Source organism: Benincasa hispida, chromosome 8 (assembly GCF_027475165.1).
Source record: "Benincasa hispida cultivar pf3 chromosome 8, pf3_genome.v1.1, whole genome shotgun sequence".
NCBI classification, from domain to species: Eukaryota; Viridiplantae; Streptophyta; class Magnoliopsida; order Cucurbitales; family Cucurbitaceae; genus Benincasa; species Benincasa hispida.
Window position 1 is genome coordinate 37,848,857 of NC_143485.1, and position 19,245 is coordinate 37,868,101.

At 27.7% G+C, this 19,245-nt stretch overlaps 2 protein-coding genes across 2 annotated transcripts; one reads left to right on the forward strand and one right to left on the reverse strand.

The window, feature by feature from the left end:
• Nucleotides 1-6,531: 6,531 nt before the first annotated feature.
• LOC120083864 (BAG family molecular chaperone regulator 3-like) lies at nucleotides 6,532-10,105 on the forward strand. The gene is made up of 4 exons (XM_039039764.2): nucleotides 6,532-7,098; nucleotides 7,232-7,488; nucleotides 9,258-9,404; nucleotides 9,803-10,105. The coding sequence occupies exons 1-4, from the start codon at nucleotides 6,840-6,842 to the stop codon at nucleotides 9,959-9,961; spliced, it is 822 nt and encodes a 273-aa protein (XP_038895692.1). The 5' UTR covers nucleotides 6,532-6,839; the 3' UTR covers nucleotides 9,962-10,105.
• Nucleotides 10,106-10,212: 107 nt separating this feature from the next.
• LOC120083863 (myosin heavy chain-like protein) lies at nucleotides 10,213-11,871 on the reverse strand. The gene is made up of 2 exons (XM_039039763.2): nucleotides 11,442-11,871; nucleotides 10,213-11,352 (listed from the first exon to the last, which is right to left on the reverse strand). Exons 1-2 carry the CDS (start codon nucleotides 11,539-11,541, stop codon nucleotides 10,493-10,495), a joined length of 960 nt encoding a protein of 319 aa, XP_038895691.1. The 5' UTR covers nucleotides 11,542-11,871; the 3' UTR covers nucleotides 10,213-10,492.
• Nucleotides 11,872-19,245: the final 7,374 nt, after the last annotated feature.

Here is a 19,245-nt window from a genome sequence, read left to right on the forward strand (position 1 = left end):
TCTATATTATAAAATTTTAAAAATATTAGAATTAAAATAATATACCAACATGTATATTGCAAAATTTAATACTCAAAATTTGAAATATGTAAAAATGAATATATATATTGAAAATTAAAATAATATATAAATCTAAATATTGGAAAATTTTAAAATTCAAAATTAAAATAATTATGCTATAATAGGAAAATTATTTTAGATAAAAAAAAATTTCTAGAAATGTTCACAAATAATAGTAAAATATAACAGTTTTACCTACGATAGACTGCGATGGACTATGATAAACTACTCTTTGTGTCTATCATGACACATTTAGACACAGATAGTAGTCTAACACGGTCTATCGCGGTCTATCACAGATAAAAATGAAAATTTGCTATATTTGTAAGTATTTTTGTTTGTTTTCCTATATTTGAAAACATCCCCTAATTTAATTTAATTTAATTAGTAAAATTAATTATCTAACTGATTTAATTAATTAAGCATTTTAATCATATTGAAATACACATTTCTCTTCTAATCTATAGTTTTAATATGAATCTCATCCATATTTATTATAACTTATAATTTTGATATTAATTTAATATTTGAATCTCATTCAAGTAATAATACTATCATATTATATAATCTAAATTTGAGTCTCTTTAAGAAAAAATAACTTTATATTTTAAAGTATCTCTATAAATTATATTAATTATATCAAATCATATACATTATATTAAGTATATATATACAATTATATATACCTCTTGGTTGGGTAGATATGTACATAGTTGGATACTTTTATTTTATTCTATTTTTGGTTTTATATTTATTTCCATCTTTTTTAATTTTTATTTATTTTCTTTATTGATTTTGCTATTTACAAAAATAATTCCGATATATATATCAAAAGAATTATCAATCACGCACCATAATTAATTAATTTTGAATATATTTGTTGTATATGTGGGCAGGATTTGACACTGGCTAAGGCCTTACTGAGGCCTCATCCTCTGCTTGGAAACAATAATTATGCAAATTTTGTGTTCACAAGACAAAGATATGGACTTGTGAAAAGAGCAATTACTTACAAATAATGCAAATAAAATTGATGTCATATAAACTATTGTCGTTAAGAAATCATTAAACTTAACAAAGCAAGTTTAAGATGATAAAAGATCAAATAGTAATCAAGTAGGACTGTAAAAATATGAATGAATAAAGGACATTCAAAATCCTAATCCAAAATTTTTAAATTGTATGTTTTTCGTCTCTAAAATTTTAAAAATATGTTTAAAAGCTCCCTCATACAATTTTTTGCAATTATTTTAACTTATTCTATAACATCATAAATTAGAAAATTAATTTTAAAAATTTATCTCTTCTTTCTGAAATTTTCTTTAAAAATATTTTTCCAATTTAAGTATCATATATATGATTATTTCCAAGAATTTAAAATCTATTCTTAAAAACTCAACGATTAAAAAAATACATCTTTAAAATTTAGAGACCAAATACACATATTCTTCAAAATTTGGAAACTAAAAGAATTTCGTTGATATTTTATGTCAATTGAATTATACTCATGTGAGTAATAATGATCTTATATTCAAATAAATTGATTTGGTTGAAAATTCAAGTCCATTTAATTTTCTTTAAAAAAAAGAAGAAGAAGAAACTCCTTTGGTATCTAATAATCTACAATTAAAAAGTCGTTTGATAATCAATTATACTTTCTATTTTTATTTTTAAAAAACGTTTTTAAAATTATGAGTAAATTTAAGGGAAAAAAAAAGTAGTTTTCGAAAACAGATTTTTGTTTTTCAAAAACTTATTTATCTTCTAACGCTCATATTTTCCCTATTTGATATCTTTCTAATAATTCTTTCCAACTTTTTCTCTCTCTAACCTTTCTCATTTATGTCACTCTTTTTACATTAATAAAGTTTCTCTCTCTCATTTTCCATCGCTTTTATTTATTTATTTATTTTGACAAAATTTACTTTTTGGTCTTTGAAATTTGAGATAAGCATCTATTTTATCTTTAATTTCAAAAAATAATATAAAATTTATGAAAATTTTTACCTCATTTAAAATGTGACAACAAAACATGTTACATCATTTTTTCGTTAGTCAACTAACAGTCAAATTAACTCAGCAACCATTGAAAAGTATTTTCAAAACCTCAACACGACTAAAGTAATCTTTTAAAATTTCAGAGACCAAATAGCTACTAACCGATGTAGATGTGTTTTGGTCTAATTTTTTTTTCTCTCTCTCTAAGGTACAAAAATTATATATTTTCCTAAATTATTGTCTCTCTAACTTGTTTATTTCTAACTTTTATCTATCTAGTAAACAAATCTCTTCTCTCTAAATTTTCTCTCACTATCAATTTTTTTTTATTTTTCTCATTCTGACCTATTTATCTAACGTATCATTTACTCCTAACTTGTCTCTCTCTAAAATTTCTCTGTTTTTAACTTTATTTCCCTAAAATTTATCTCTTTCCCTCAAACATTTTATTTGTTTCTCTAACTAAAATTTTTATATTTTTATGAAGTTCACTAATATTTTCTTTCAAAAACACGAATGTATCTAATATATATTCTTTCATGTCTCTAAATTTACAAATGTTTTATTTCTCTCTAAAACATTTATATATATGTCTCTAAATTTATATTTACATATCTTTACACATTTTTCTCTCTCTAAAACTTTAAAAAAACAAAAAAAATTAAAGACAAGAAAAACCAAACATCAGAAAATGAAATTAAATAGTTAAATAGTTATCAAAAGAAATTTATTAAGCCTGAAGGGTAAGAAAAGAGTTTACATCCTTCTTAACAAACAGAGGGAAAATCTGAATCCTAAAAACCATATAGGACTTTGTCTCTAACATGTTTGCAATACAATCCGCAAGCTCATTACAATTCCTACTAATATGTGCGAAAGATACATCATGAAAACTTTCGAGCTCCCTCAAAAATAATTTTGTTCATCTTTTTGATCAAATTGATGGCTTGCAAGCAGATTCTAAGGTTACTTTGCTATTAGGTAATGTATGTGAGGCCTAATCTTTAATTAGTTTATTGAACCCCTATTACACGACAGAGTTTAAAGAGCTTAAATTAATTTTGCAAGTTGCAATTAATCTTTTGCTTATTTATTGAGCAATAAAAGAATTCAATAAACTTTTACCATATCCGGAATTATCTCAACCATTGCATAGATTCTCATATTCTAGTAGTTGTTGCAACAAAATCAACACAACAATTAGAATAAAAGCTTTGGTCCAAAAGAAAAAGATTGAAAGAATTATGCCTTAAGAAAACCCTATCCCTATCTAAACGCCTATTCAATTCAATATTCATTCACAGAACCAATAACTACATACCATTTTAAATCACCATTACATCATACCCAACTATAATACTTCTTTTGTTACAACTTCTTATGGATCCAAAAATAAATATTTGCATAGTTATTAATTTAACTATCCAACTCATTTTTCATAGATTACAATGGTATGATATTCTCCACTTTACGTATAAAGTCCTTGTGAGTTTGTTTTTTTGTTTTACCTAAAATGTCTCATACCATTTAAGAGAATTGTATTTCCTTATAAACTCGTGATTTTTCCTTTATCTAAGCTAACGTGGAGTTGTGGTCACATACCCAACAATGAGGATAAGTAAGTTAATAAATATATTCTCACCAAAATTTGCGTTGAATTAAATAAATAAAATTTAGTTTAGTGCATTCCCTTTCAAGTACCAAACTCTTCATGACTTAAACCCTAATCTCCAAAGCTGTTAAGACTTAATTGTCCCCTTTTTAACAACCATTTACAACTCTAAGCAACAATCTAACTCCTTAAATCACATTAATTAAAGTATTAAAAAAATCATCCACACCCTTGGATCATGGATTAATCAGAGTTTTGACCGCGGTGATTTACCAATCATTTTCATCTTATCGTTAAATTTTATTTATATTCAAAAGCTTTCATCAACTCAAAATCACTTTATTCTTTTGTGGACTCTCATTTGCTTCATTTTCAATTGCATCATAAGTCAATCAGCTTCCTTGGGTAAGTATTGATGAGGATTTTGATGAATTGAGAGGACATTGTTCCTTTCATTTTATAATTTGAAATGATAGATTAAATTTAGGATAAATTTGATCAACTTTAATTAGTTCCTATCATTTTAGATTAGGTTAAGTTCGAATAACCCATTATTTGTAAGGTTAATCTGTACTTTATAGATGAAATTTTTTAGAATGTATAATGTAGAATCAGTTGAGATTTGAGTAAGAAAATCTAGTTAATTCTATTGATCATTCTAATTGATTTTATTGATTTGAATATATCTCAATATTTATTTTTCACAATCTTATTATTATTAGTTTGATGTTTACATTTTGGCATTTTGTTACTATATATTTTAATAAACTATTGCACCATAGAAAGTAAGAAACTATAAAACAAAATTGTCACAACGAAATAGGTATTGGTAACGAAGAAATCTGTGGTTTAAATTCCTCCAATCCAATTACATCCAAAACAAAATTCGAACAAAATTTTATTTGGACTCAAATTTATGACCTCATTGATTGGGATATAATCACTCAATTAGTTAAACTATGCTTATTTAATTTTTGTTTAAAAAGAAATAATACATGTGACAATTGAACTATGTTCATTTTGATAAAACTATGTTAAACTTAAACTTAATTAGATGAGAATGCACATAATTTAAAATGAAATTCAAATAACTATAGATCGACTAACGTAAAATTTGTACTATCGACTATAAAGTCAAATGTTTGATTTCCTTTCCTCACATATTATTTATTAAAAAATAATTTAAAAAACACTATATTCTCAAAAATAAAAAAGGAAAACTTGTAACACAAACACAGCTAAGAATGGACAAAAAGAAATCCCTCGGTTACGAGATTGGACAATCTTCAGTATTAAATTTTCTAAATTACTTTTTAAGTTTTATTCAAATATAACATAAAATAACTCACACAAAGCTGGTGATTTTATATAGAAATATTCCTAAGTTATATATATTTTATGAACCTGAATGATATTTCAATCAGAGATATGTTTCAATTAAATTAGATAGGTTAATTGAAGATTTGAATCCAACAAACTTATAGATTATATGATTTATGCTCTAAAATTTATATTTTATTATTATTGAACTTCATTTTCTTGTTCAAAATTATATCAGTATTCTTATTTTAAAGAAAAAAGTACAATGTGTGTTCAGACTTCATATCACAATAATAGAAGAAAAATTAATTGCAAATTAGTTAAAAAAAAACATATAAAAGTTGGATTCTTTCAGAGATAGAGATTAAATGACCTGCCTGTCACCCACAGCTAGTCACCATCCAATGGAATCTGCCTGCTTGTCAAGGTTCCCTGCCCTTGATAAATAAAAATTACTATTCCCAAAGTGAAATTAATAGTTTTATTTTAGCGCATACAAAAAATAGAAGATTTTAATTAATGGTTTTTTATATTGTTCGACTCAATAGTCATAGCAGATCTATCTTTTTACATAACTATCGAAGAGAATGAAGATAGGAATTTAAGCCACGTTTATCCGATCTAATATTAATAAATCAATGATAATTTAAAAAGTAAATCTTATTTGATTATATTTAGTGTTATTTGATACATGGCCTTACATCCAAATCTATAAATAAAAATACAAATCAATTGACGAGCGGCAGATGATGAATTTGATTGTGTCCAAAAGTTATTACCGTTATTGCTACAATTTATAGTTATGATTATAGTTACCATTATTGTTACTGTTTCAGAGAAAAACATATTTATTGTTACCATTATCATTAGTGTTACCATTACGGTTTGGCCTTCAAAGATAAAAGTAACCATAATGGTAATAGTAAATTTGAAAAAAATGATAATTTTAGGTACATGCGATCAAAGGTAATCCAATCACATTTGCGATTGTTGTCCATTACGATTGGTCTATAAATGAAATTTCGTTTAAATTACACAAATTTTCATTATGAATTAGTAAACGTGGCCTTAATGTGATTTTTTAAAATTGCAAATGACATAGTTGCCCATTCAACTATATTTACATTATTAAACTATAATATTTTAGTGTCTATATTTTTAATTGTTCAATTTTAGTCCATGTACTTTTAATAAATATTAAATTTACTTCTTTAAAGTTAATTTTTACTTAAATTTATTAAGTATTAATTTTAATTTCAATGCAAACAAATATAATCTGTAACTTTGTTTTCAAAATTTATATTAAAAATACTAATATATAAGTTTAAAAAATTGAAAAACAAAAAACAAAAATAGAGTAAGATTAGAACTAAAATTAAGATTTATTAAATAGAAATATAAGTATTAAAATTGAATAAAACTTTCAAATTATAGAAACCGAAAATAATATTCTAAGTTTCCAATAAATAGATATTTGTTTCTTCTCTTGGATGCTTTCTTGAAATGTCGGCAAAAAATATATTTCCAGCTTAGCTGTCATCGGAAAACAATCTAAGTGACTGGTTGACGTGGCAAACTTTTATTGGATGTGGGAACTTTCCAGTCAGCTTCCCCGGAAGTCTGACCAACACGACAGTTCTCCGGCAGTATAAAACCCTCCACTTCCATTCCAATCAACAACTTACACTCTGTTTTTTGTCGGCACAAAAATCCACTCCACTCCCTCCCATTTCACTCATCACATTATTCATTTTTTCCCTCTTCTTAAACCAACAAATCCCACTTTCAAAATTCCTCCCAAACGAAAAAAGAAAAAACCGCCATCGCCGCCGTCCGTGGAGGCCGGAAAATGATGAAGAGAAGGTCCAATCACAATCACAATGTGCTATATGGTAAAGCCACCGACACCTCCTCCTCAACCACGTCGTCTTGTTCTTCTTCCTCCACCCCCGCTGGCGATGAGCCAGTGGAATGGGAAATGAGGCCCGGCGGAATGCTGGTTCAGAAGCGGACAGATGTATCAGAGTCTCCGGCGCCGGTTCTCCTTCTTCGAGTCGCATTTGGGGCCGTCCGATTAGAGATCTCCATCAGCTCCAAAGCCACATTCGGTAAATCAAAGTTCAAAAAAAAAATGTGGTTTATGATTATTTTGGTAAAAAGAAAAAATCTTGCTTTAAATTAACACGAAATAACAAGTGGGGTCGAACAAAGATGGGTAAATTTGGTTGTTTTTGGGTACAGGGGAGCTGAAGAGGGTGTTGACGGCGGAGACAGGGCTGGAGGTGGCGGCACAGAAGGTGATATACAGAGGAAGAGAAAGGGAAAACGGGGAGTATTTGGAGGGATGTGGAGTGAAAAACAGATCGAAAATGGAGTTGGTTGAGGATCCGGCCAGCATTGAAAGAAGATACATTGAGACCAAAAGAAACGCTAAAATACAGACCGCACATCGCGCCATTTCCGACGTCTCCATGGACATTGATAAGCTCGCCGATCAGGTCAGTCCCACTTTTCTTTTCTTCCCACAATTATAAATCTTTACTTAGAGTAGAAATCCACCCGTCGTATGGAAATTAGAAACTCAGTATACCAAGAAGTAGAGTTGTTTAACCTATAGTGTATTGAGTTTTTCTTTTCTTTTCTTTTCTTTTTTTTTTTTTTTTTTTTTTGATAAAAATCAATTCATTGATTCAAATGCAAAAGCCCAATTTCATCCTTACCTCTTAATTAGGGGTGTTTAAATAACTCGACAACCCGAACAATTCAAATTACTCAACCCAAAACATAAAGGTTGGGTTTGGTTAATTTTGTTTTTGGGTTGGTTAGAGTTAAACTTTTTTTATTTTTGTTGGATTCGAATTGGGTTGTGAGTTGACTAAAAAAATTTGGGTTTATCCAATCTAACTCAAATTTTATATATATTTCTCTTAGTTTAAATTTGATTATTAATTTTTGAATCTTAAATATTTTTCTTTTAAAATTGTTATGATATTTGTCTTTATTTAAAGTCTGCAATAAATATCTTAGATATTTGGTATTTAACATTTGAATTTTATGAGATTTTAGTTATTAGTTATGTGTTATATATAAATTTATATATTTTTTATTAAAAAAAAATCAGTTATAACCGACAACCCAACCCAACCCAACCCAACTCGAATTTTAAGGGTTGGGTTAATTCATGGTGGGTTGAATTGGGTTAAAGATTTTATTTGGGTTCTTTAGGTTATCAAACCAATCAACCTGAATTTTCGGATTAGTCCAAAAAATACCCTCAACCCATGTACACCACTACTTCCAACAAGACGGTCAAACCAAGATGGAAAGAAATGTGTCCATCTACAAGAAACCAGCGTGTTAGGCTACCCTATTACAACATCTAGAGGCAAATATGAATCTTTAAAATTGATTTTTTTAGTCGTGAGCTTTATAAACTATTTGGACTAAATAAGGGTGGACTGTAGAGTTAGTAACACCACTCTCTGAACTCCTACTCCTTGGGCGCTCAATTTTGGTTAAATTTAGTGTTAGTTTATATATAATTCCTACTTCATTTTAACTTTAATGGGTTTTATATAAAATTTATTTATGGGGGAATAAATCAAATTTTAAAATAAAATATATTTTATATACTAAATCATTTGAACAATATTCAAAGTAAACCTTTTCAGAGTTAATTTGGTCTTACTTTTAAAAGTTTTTATCTTTATTATTGACCATGCTATTCGAACTACTAAATATTTTGGTTGCAACTTTAAAGTGAGATAAATTGAGAACTTCCTTTTTTACTATTAAAATTATTTTTAAAAATAATCTAAACTTTAGGCTTGTCAAACTCTAATTTATACTATTTGAATATCTATTATATAATAGAATGAATGTTGTTAAAGTATTGATATAATTAAATTTACCCTAATTTAATAATCAAAGCTTTAGATTCATCGATAAAATCAACAAATATGGATTCATTTCAAACATTGATAATAGTTTGTCATGGTATGTTTTTGTTACCTCATCTCACTAAGCAACATAAATGTTAGGTTAGCTAATTAAATGATGGAGACCATAATTATGAAAGGAAAAAAGTTAGGGGAAAAAGACCTTGGGACCTTGTAAACATATAAATGAAAAGGATATGAAAAACTAAAGCATGGGTTCAATCAAACAATAGTGGCCATATAGCTATAGTTATAATGTCAACTGTGATGAAACAGTTGACTCATGAAATTAGTTGAAATAATATGATAACGAATTGAATTGTGAACAGGTTTCTGTTATGGAAGAATCAATCTCAAATGGAATCAAGGTTCCTGACATTCAAATCACCACACTGATTGAGATGTTGATGATGCAAGCCGTCAAGCTTGACAACATTGTTGCTGAAGGAGATGCTTCTACTCAGAAAATTTTGCAGGTAAACTCTCTCTCTTTCCCGAATCCAACGTCCAGAGTCCGCCTTGTTCTATAGGAATGAAAAGGGATTATTACCAACCCCGAGTTGTCATAAAATGATGCCTACCATTAACTTAACCCAATCATTCAACCGAACGATGTTTCACCAATCTCACATATGACCAATCTTTTAACCCTTTTGGTGCCTCTGCAATCTGTATTATCTGATATTTTCTTTGATCATAAACTGATTTTTTCCTCTATTTGTGGACGTATGTTAACACATCATTAGTAAACCACGTAAATCTCTGTATCAATCTTTATTGTTTATGTGTTCTTGTTTTCTTTATTCGTTGATTTCATAACACATGTATTTTTTTATTTTTTATTTTTTTTTTTTTTTTTGTTCTATGATTGTAGGGGAAGAGAGTGCAGAAATGTGTTGAAATACTTGATGTGTTGAAGGTTACAAATGCAAGAGTGAAAGTTGCAAAGCCTGTCATTGTTACAACCAAATGGGAGACTTTTGATCCTCATCCTTCCACCAACAATCACTGGACCTCTCTCATTGATCTTTAATACTTTTTTCCTCTCTCATTCTCATCATATTTGTATGTAAAAATAGCTTGGAGGACAAAATTGAGCTACTCTTCTTTTCATGCCATTATACTTCCTTTGGAGTTCTTTCTACTCTGATATAATTGGTTTCCAAAATTACATGAACCATGATGTCTTCTTTCGAGTTTTTGGCATGTAACGTGACAATGTTTGGTTTGTCGTCGAATCACTTTGAAATTGGTTGTGGTGTTTTTGTAAGATAGAAGAAAAAGTGAATGAAGGGAAGTAGTTTAATTAGAAGTTCCTGCTGAATTATTGAATAGTACAAGGTTCAAACAGTACATTAAAACTAGAGCAACTGAGCTAGTACATTTGAACAGTACATGATCACAACAAAACAAGGTGTCAATGTACCATCACTAATCAATTACTTCTATTTTCTCAACTCTCAAGGCCATCCGCATTGTTGTTCCAAACAAAAAAGTAGGTTTGGACTAGGAATTATTATGGCTGCGAGCTGATGTTTCTATAATAATCTCAAGCAGGAAGTAGTCACTTGTCGGCATTGATACGGTCAGGTTTATATTCAACGGGGTGCTTCTTGATCTTGACATGTTTGGATATCTCAAAGTCGAAGCATTTGAACATCTGCTCCAATGCAGAGATCTCATGTTCAATGTCAATCTGTTTTTCATCATCTGTTTGAGTGATCATCATTTCTTTGAAGCTATGAATCCTATTGAGTCCAGCTCGTACTTGGAGTCCCATTTCTTCCATTCTTGCATTAGCCCCATTCCTTTTCTCTTGATATTCTTTTAGCTTCCGTTTCAAGGATCGGTACGCGTCGAGCGACTTGAGAAGTTGTTCTGTCAACACTTTGTTTCTCTTTTGGAGGGCTTCAATGTTGCCTTGTGCATCAGGTACATTGTTTTTCTTCACTCTATGTTCTGCAACACAAGCTTGAACTTTGCACATCAGCATTTCATTTTGTGCTTTGAGATCATTGACATGTTCTTCCATTCCATGCAATTGTTGAACTGTCCTCGCTAATTCCTTGGCGATGATCTCCTTCTCCTTTCCGATGCTCGAACATATGCTTTCGAGGCTTTTCCGTGCAGCCACACTTGCATTCAGCTCTCTCCTCAACCTCTCCTTCTCATCGGTTATTATCGGTTCATTCGTAGTCTTTTTGTCCTTTGGAAGGTTTCGCCTAAGATCCGTATTGCATCTTCTAAGCTCAGCTTCCATTCTCTTACCAGTAGATTGAGATTTTTGGATTTGGGATTTCACTTCATCAAGTATAAGCATCATTTCAGATATCCTTTGATCTTTGCTTCCATTATTTCCTTTCATGGAAGCCTCTTTGTACTCATGGATTAATTTCAATAAAAGCCTCACATTGGTAGATACTCCTAGACATTCAAACAATGCCAATCAAAAAACCACGTTCCCAAAAACACAAAAAAGGAAATCGAGAAAGAAGAAATCGACAACGACGTACCGACAAAGTTTTGATCGACATGTTGCCGTGGACTTATCAAGGCATTTGCTAATTCAGGAGAAGACAAAGCTCGAACGCGGTTGGGGTCGGCAGATTCCATGAGGAAAAGAATTCGCAAGCAAAAACAGGTAATTAGCCAAATGAAAAGAGTTTTTATATGGGAAAGATGCAAAGAAACATCAAATGCCTATGAAAAACAGAACAAACAAAAGAATGATAGAGGAAATAGAAATGTTGAGAATTATTGCAAATATTTGGGGAAAAAGAAAGAAAAGATTCAAAAACTAGAAATAGTTGAAGAAAAAGAGAGACTGGTTTTTGGCTCAATCTCTCCTTTCCCTCTTCTTCTTTGTGTTTGCAAAAACTACTTTTCTTATGTTTGTTAATGTTTGATTTCAACAAATATTCTACGTTTTGTTGGTGCAACCATGTCTGAAAATGGTCGGTTTTGGCTGTGATGCTGCGCAATTATTGGCCATCCATTGACTTTTTCATTGGTCTTCACTATTTTTTCTTCTTTTTTTAATTTCGAATTTCATTTTTTGGTGGTCTTTTTCCCTATTTAATTGGATTCTTTTATTGTGACTATGTCATTTTTTATTATTTTTAAACATCCTCTATGCTATCAACTTTCTTAACCTTTATTTTCGTCTGTAAACCCATAAATAAAAAACAAAAACATCAAGGTACATGTTTAGTTGCTCCTTAACTTTCAACCTTTTGTTATATTCTTAAATTTTCAATTTTTGTTCAGATGTATTATAGGTATTTAAATCTTCAAAATAAAAACATAAAAACAGCTCATAAAAATTTAGAAAATGTGATATTAGTTGTAAATATTTTTATTTATTTTTCTATATTTGAAAATAGCTCAAGATAAAAACATATTTTTTTTGTCCTCATCTTTTTCTTCTAATTAATTGTTTAAACAAATAAATGTCTTGACTTTAAATATTTATATTAATCGGCTTCTTCAATAGACTTGGGCCTTCACTTTTTGGGATTGGATTGAGCTAGGTTGACCCAATAATGAGGGTGATTATTAATATACAGACTTATAACTAAAACATATAATGACTCATTAAACTAAATACATTAACTGGTAACTAACTCACTCCTTTTCACTCCTACATCCAAGACTAATGAGTTGTTTTAACATTCTACCACTTTCGTATTCATTTGATTATTCACATTGTGAATGTTGACCTATCTTCTCTACTTTTTGTGGATGATTTTTAAAACCAAGCAAACTTTAGAAAGTAATTTTTAATATATTGTTTCTATTTTCCAAATTTGATTGAGAATTGAAATATTTTTTAAATAAAATGAAAATCTATATCGTCTGAGTCTAGAATTCAAAACCTAATGGCCTTGGCATTTTCCTAACAACCTCACCTTACCGTACTATCTAATTGTCTTAAACAACTTTTGAGAGTGAAGATCATATCTCTACATAACAACGAAAGTTCTTTCAATATGTTTTGTCTTTACTTACATTCTTCCTAGAAAATTTCCTCAAAAGGTCACTCAACATAAGATTGACTCAAATTTAGAGATGTTCATTTACCCCACAAAATCATGACTCATTCCAAAAGAGGTGGGGAATCTCCCATCGGGAAATGGGGAGGGAGCGGGGAGAAGTTTCTCCTCATTGACTAAACAAGGATGGGGATCGGATTACATTCCTCGTCCCCAACCCCGCCTCGATTTTTCATCATGCTTGATGGAAAAAAAATATGCATATATATTATTTTCATATAATGAAATATATATAAAATCTCACTATGAGTTTATATGAGTTTAAACTCACTCATGATATTTGTAAGTCAAATGTCATGAGTTTATTTATATACGCATTCATTTATAATACTTTAACATCTTCAACAGTTAGATTTTTTCTAATTTTCATATCAATGTTATTATACTTCCATACATTCATTTTTAATATTTAAGACTTTATTACTTTTAAGATCATAAGTGTTATAATGTTTGAGTTGAATGGTTGGACTTGTAGTATTTAAATTTTAATTTGTAAAAGTTATGAGATTAAATATTTAAATTATATCTTTACATATAAAATATTATTATTTTTATTAAAAAATTTATAGTATTTTTTAATTAAAAAATATATTGAAAATGATTCATTTAATATATAAAATTTTATCAAGGTTGAGAATAAAATAAAAAAATTTAAAAATGAATAAGTTTTTTTAAAAAAAAAAACAAACAAACAAGGATTTTTTTCTCACGAAGAATCTCCGTCCCTGCCCTACCCCAGGGACATCTCTACTTAAGTTGTCAAGTATGTTTAACTTTGAAGTTTGAAATTTCTATGATTGAGTCAAAAAAAAATGTGCAATTTATTGGTATAAGTATAATTATCAACTCATTTAAGTTTATATGTGTACCTACTTACATAGCTTCATGATTTCTTTGTCATTTGGATGTGGATTGATCATTCATGTACTTCTCTAATCAGGTGTCACAAAAGCAAGAAACAAACATAAATTTTAATAACAGAAGATTAAAATTGAAATAGTTATCAAATAAGGCTAAAATAAACCATGATGCATATTTCCATTTTTAATGATTTTTGCATTGTTCTGCCTTTCTTAAGCTTCATGATCGTGCTTTCTTTTTTAATGATATGACAACAACTCACAAAATTTTATTATAGGTAAAGTTCATAATGTTCAAATAGGTTCACCCAACTCAATTTTTAAGGTTTTAGACTAAGAATATAATAAATTTGAAATTTTAGAAATGGTTAATTGAATATCACCCAAAGATTTGTATGATAATGAAAATAAGTAAATTGGGTATTGTTTTATTAAAATGATAGAGGAATCCACATTAAAAAGATACAGAAACTTCATATTTTTATATAAGATATATGGGTTACTTTTCTTATTATCAATTAGTTTTGAGATAAAAAATATATATTTATCTAATCGAAATCTTTGTAATGTTTATTGTGGAAGACGTCTCACAAGAACATTAAATAGATAATTTTGGACCTAAAGAGCAAATCTAAAAAGGAAAAGTAGTGCAAAAGGGCAAAATCAAAGCAGGAACAACCCAATACTGTGTTTGATATTACTAAAAAAACATAGATACGTGTAACATAGTAATATCGATGAAGTTTTCTAAAATCAAAATAAAGCTCTATACAACATAAAATAAATTGATCTATAGACCAAAACATGAAAATTAAAAAGAATCAAGTTGTGTATAGATGCGTATCGATAGACAACAATATATAGATGCAAATATTGGTTTTCTTTAATTAGTATTTCTAACAATTTAACATTGATGCGACTCTTATAAAAATATATTGATTTAACTATAAGATCATTGTTTCGAAAATATGAAAACCTCCAATTTTTTCTCGCAAAAACCGTGCCTCCATCATTTCATGATACTATTTCTCTCTCTCCTCTTAATTTGGTTTGGTTTCACTTTAGTATCACGAAAAGTCTCATTTCTTTAGTGAATTCATTACATTTCTTTGAATTAATATAGTAAAACAAATACACTCATAAAGCACTTTTTCAAGATTATTATAATCTAAATTCTATAAAATAGGTACCATGATAATCTCATTCAAATATAGTTCCATACATAAGACAATCATTTAAAGAAAAAATTTATCTCCAACCTTACAATTCAAGTGGAAAAAAATTATACATGGTTGTTTGAATTCATTATATTCAATGTTGGATCTTACTTTTTGCTTCAATTTTCAATAGGAATGGCTCAATGAAAGTGACAAATAAGAAATATTCGTATATAGATTGGACCGGAATTAAGTTTGTAGTACACAAATTATACAAGTCCAGCCCAACACTAACTAGATTTATTAACATGAACAACACCCACATTTTTATAAAAGGTCCATTTAAACTTTTAAAATAGTATTTAATTATCTAAAAAACAAACCTTCGTCCCAACTCTCTAAAAAAATTCTTCCAAACCTTCGTCCCAATTTTTTGTCACCAAAATATTTACTTTTTCTTTATAAATTTTTTTCCTTTAGCATTTTCTGAACTCTATTTTATAAATTTACTTACAATTTTATAAAGGAATTCAAAAACTCAATTCTTATATGTTCTACTATTTTTTTAAAAAAAAAATTATTATACCTTCTAAGTTTTATCTCTTTAAAATTTTTATTATTTTCTCTAATTTGGATCATATTAAATCATTATTTTAGATCGTAAACAAACACATATTTTTTTATTACACGTATATCTCACTCCGCAATTGAAAGAATATACATGTTCGTTATGTAACCACCTCCACCTAAATAGTCGCAACCCATTGATATCAATTATATGTATTGGATTTAACAAATACATATATATTTGAAGAATGAAGAATCATGCTCCTTCTTGAAGAGTTGCATCTCGTTGACATCAATTGTACTCATTAAACTCAATAAGCATTTACACCTAAAGATTATATCCCATCTAGAAAGGGTATAATAGAGATTTACTTATTTAAAAAATAAAGGAATAAGTTGAAAATTTCTACGTTCAATGAAGATACATGAAATTTATACTTGTCAATGAAGAGGTAACATTATTATCTTCAAATTTTGAAAATTTAAATCGAGAGTTAGATAAATTTTGTCAAATATGGTATAATGGAATAAGCCCAATACGAGCATTCAAATCAAAAATAAAAAATTTTGGATCCAATTCAAAAATGATGAATCCAAAGAAAAACCATCTTAAAAATACATGTTGAGAATCTCGTATTATTAATACAATAAATCTTTAAATTAAACACTTAAATTTTTTATCGTTGGGAGTTGTTAAACTTCTATATAATTTAACCTAACTATTTATTGAGAATTTTGCCTATTCAAATTTAAGTAAGTCAACATATGGTAGTTGTGTAAATAATTCTATTTAATTAACAACACTTGAGCAATTAAAAATTGAAGAGGAAAAAAAAATACCAGTTAACTACTTCACCTAATAATACTTTTCAGTATATTATTAGACATTTCATAGGTGTGAAAATTAAATATTTTCACTGAAATTATTTTTACAGTACATCCATAATTGAAAATTTTCTGAAAAAAGAAAAAAAAGGGTTGGTAATTAATTAAAAGCAGTCTTCTCTTTCATTCTGAGTTATAATGCTGGACAAGCAAAAAGCTTCATCTAATTTATCAATAAATGTAAAATTATTATTAAGTAAATAGTCACATTAGCCCCTAATGAATAATAAAATAATGTCAAATTCAAACGAGGGTCAGAATAGGAAAACGAAATGTGTCAGTCAGGAAGCGTCTAGGGTGACGGAGGTACGTGGTCGTGAATGACCAATGAAAAACAGACACGTGGTTATCACGAACAGTGACTTCTTGTGGACCCCACGCTTTTCTCTATTCTATCAATGGAAACAGTACAACCCTACGCCTGTCACAACAGCAGGCCTATTCTTCTCCTCTCCTTTCTCACCGAATTATTTTCAAATTATTATTTCTTTTTTTTCTTTTTTTTAAAACAATATTTTTATTTATTTACTTAAATCCATAGAAATAGACCGCGAACGCTACAGACTAGCTCTTATTTACTCTCTCTCTAGGCACAAGTTACGGTGCATGCCCACCTCACGTGACCCCCTCCCCACAATAAATGTATTTTGCTTTTTAAATAAATTCTTTTTTTTCTAGTTAATACTGTCTTCTACTTTTTTTTTTTTTTTCATATTTTATTTTGGTTTAATACTTTCTTTCTTTGACTTTCATATTTAATAATAGTTTAGGTGTGTTGCATGTGCACTTACAATGAGTTTTTTTAAGGTTGTATTACGTTTTTTTATTTTTTTAAAAAAAAACCTAGTTTTACTCCATAAATTTTATAAAAATAACAATTTAGTCCCTAAATTTTGATGAATAACAATTTAAACTTTAAACTTTAGTATGCAATAATTTAGTTATTGTATTTTCGAATTTGTAATAATTTAGTTCCTAACGTAAAAAAAATTATCAAAATTTAATGTCAATTTTTATTATTCAATTATGTAAATTTTGTTTTTTAATAAAAATATTTAGATTCTAATTAGTTTATCGATTTATTTACGTATGAAATCTCATTAAATCTTAACATTAATTTCTAAGATAGAGACTAAATTGTTAAAAAATTGAAAGTATAAAGACTAAATTTGTTACATAGTGACGTTAAATGACTAAATTGTTATAAAATTGAAAATTCGTGAACTAAATATTACAAATCAAAATTCAATTACTAAATTGTTACTTAAAAAAGAATTAAAAGTGATTTTTAACTCATTATGATTTTTAGAAGTTTTGTAAATAATAATAATATAAAATGAATAATTTTGTTATTATATATTTAATTGAAGTCTTTTCATTTGATACTTATAGAGAATGTCTCATTGCAATTATTTTATTTTGAAAAATGATTTTTTTTTTTTTTTTTGGTTTAAATGGAAAAGTGTAAGTTACAAACTTTTAAAAATTAAATTTGAACCAAAGTCTAAATTAATATTTTTTTTTTAAATTACTTAAATTATGAAAGGGCATCCCAGTGTTTTTTCTCATGGAAATTTAAATTCCCAAATTTTAGAATAATTCAAATTTGATAAATAAATTTTCTGACAAATAAAAAACGCATGAAAAACCATAATTAAAATATTTTATTATTTAAAGGATCATTATAATTGGTAACGCTCTTATGCTTGATAATTAAGTGTATACCAACGATTTATTATAGCAAAATCTATCGGTAGACTTTTAGAGATAATCTATATACTCGATGATCTATATCAAAATTTTGTTATATTTGTAAATCTTTTTGCATTATTATATCTTCTAATACTTTGTGTATTATTACTATATTTGAAATAATATGACAAATAAGTCCTTAATAAGGTTTTAAAATAGAATGCGTGTACATATAATAAAGGATAACATCGGTATGTAAAAAATTATCCGTTATATGTCCTTTTATACATAGTAAAATATGTGTACACGCCAGATCATTATGTTATGGTATGAATTTTTTATTTATTTAGTTTTTTTGTTTGCAAAATATGGTATAACTTTTTATGTGATATATTCTTATTCATTTAATTCTTTTGTAATTCATCGACTTTTGAATAATTCAATTGGTTCAAATAACATTTTTAAAAATATTTATACACATTTTTGTTTGGTCTTTTAAGATATTACATTTAGAGTCTTTTATGTTTTGAGTTTGATTTCAATTTAGTATTTAAGTTTTAAAATGTTTCAATTTTATTCTTAATATTTGAGTTTTGTTTCAATTTGATTCCGATTTCAATATTTACACTTTTAACTTCATTTCTTTTGGATTCTAACTCCTTGTTATTATTGTCTATTGATTAAATTGAAGATAATTATGAAATATAAAATTTTAATTCATTTCAATAGCAATGTGAAACTTAATTCTTTTAAACTAATCAACGAACATTAAACTGAAAAACAAAGCGAGTATTTAATGATAAATTCATGTCAAAAGTGTAGAACTTAAAATCTAGATATCAAACTTAAACAAAACTCAAGTCTCGATGGTAAAAATGTAAAATTTTGAAATTTAATGGTTAAATTGAAATCAAACTCAAACCTTAATAACTAAAAACGTGATGTTTTGAAACTTAAAAGACCAAATAGAAAAATAAACCTAAAACTTATGGATCAAAAAAGTTTTTTTTTTTTATATACTTGTTTTAATTCTTAAAAACTAAAAAATATAGATTTTTTAAATTAAAAAAAAAGGCAAAATTTAACATTACACGACAATTTTAT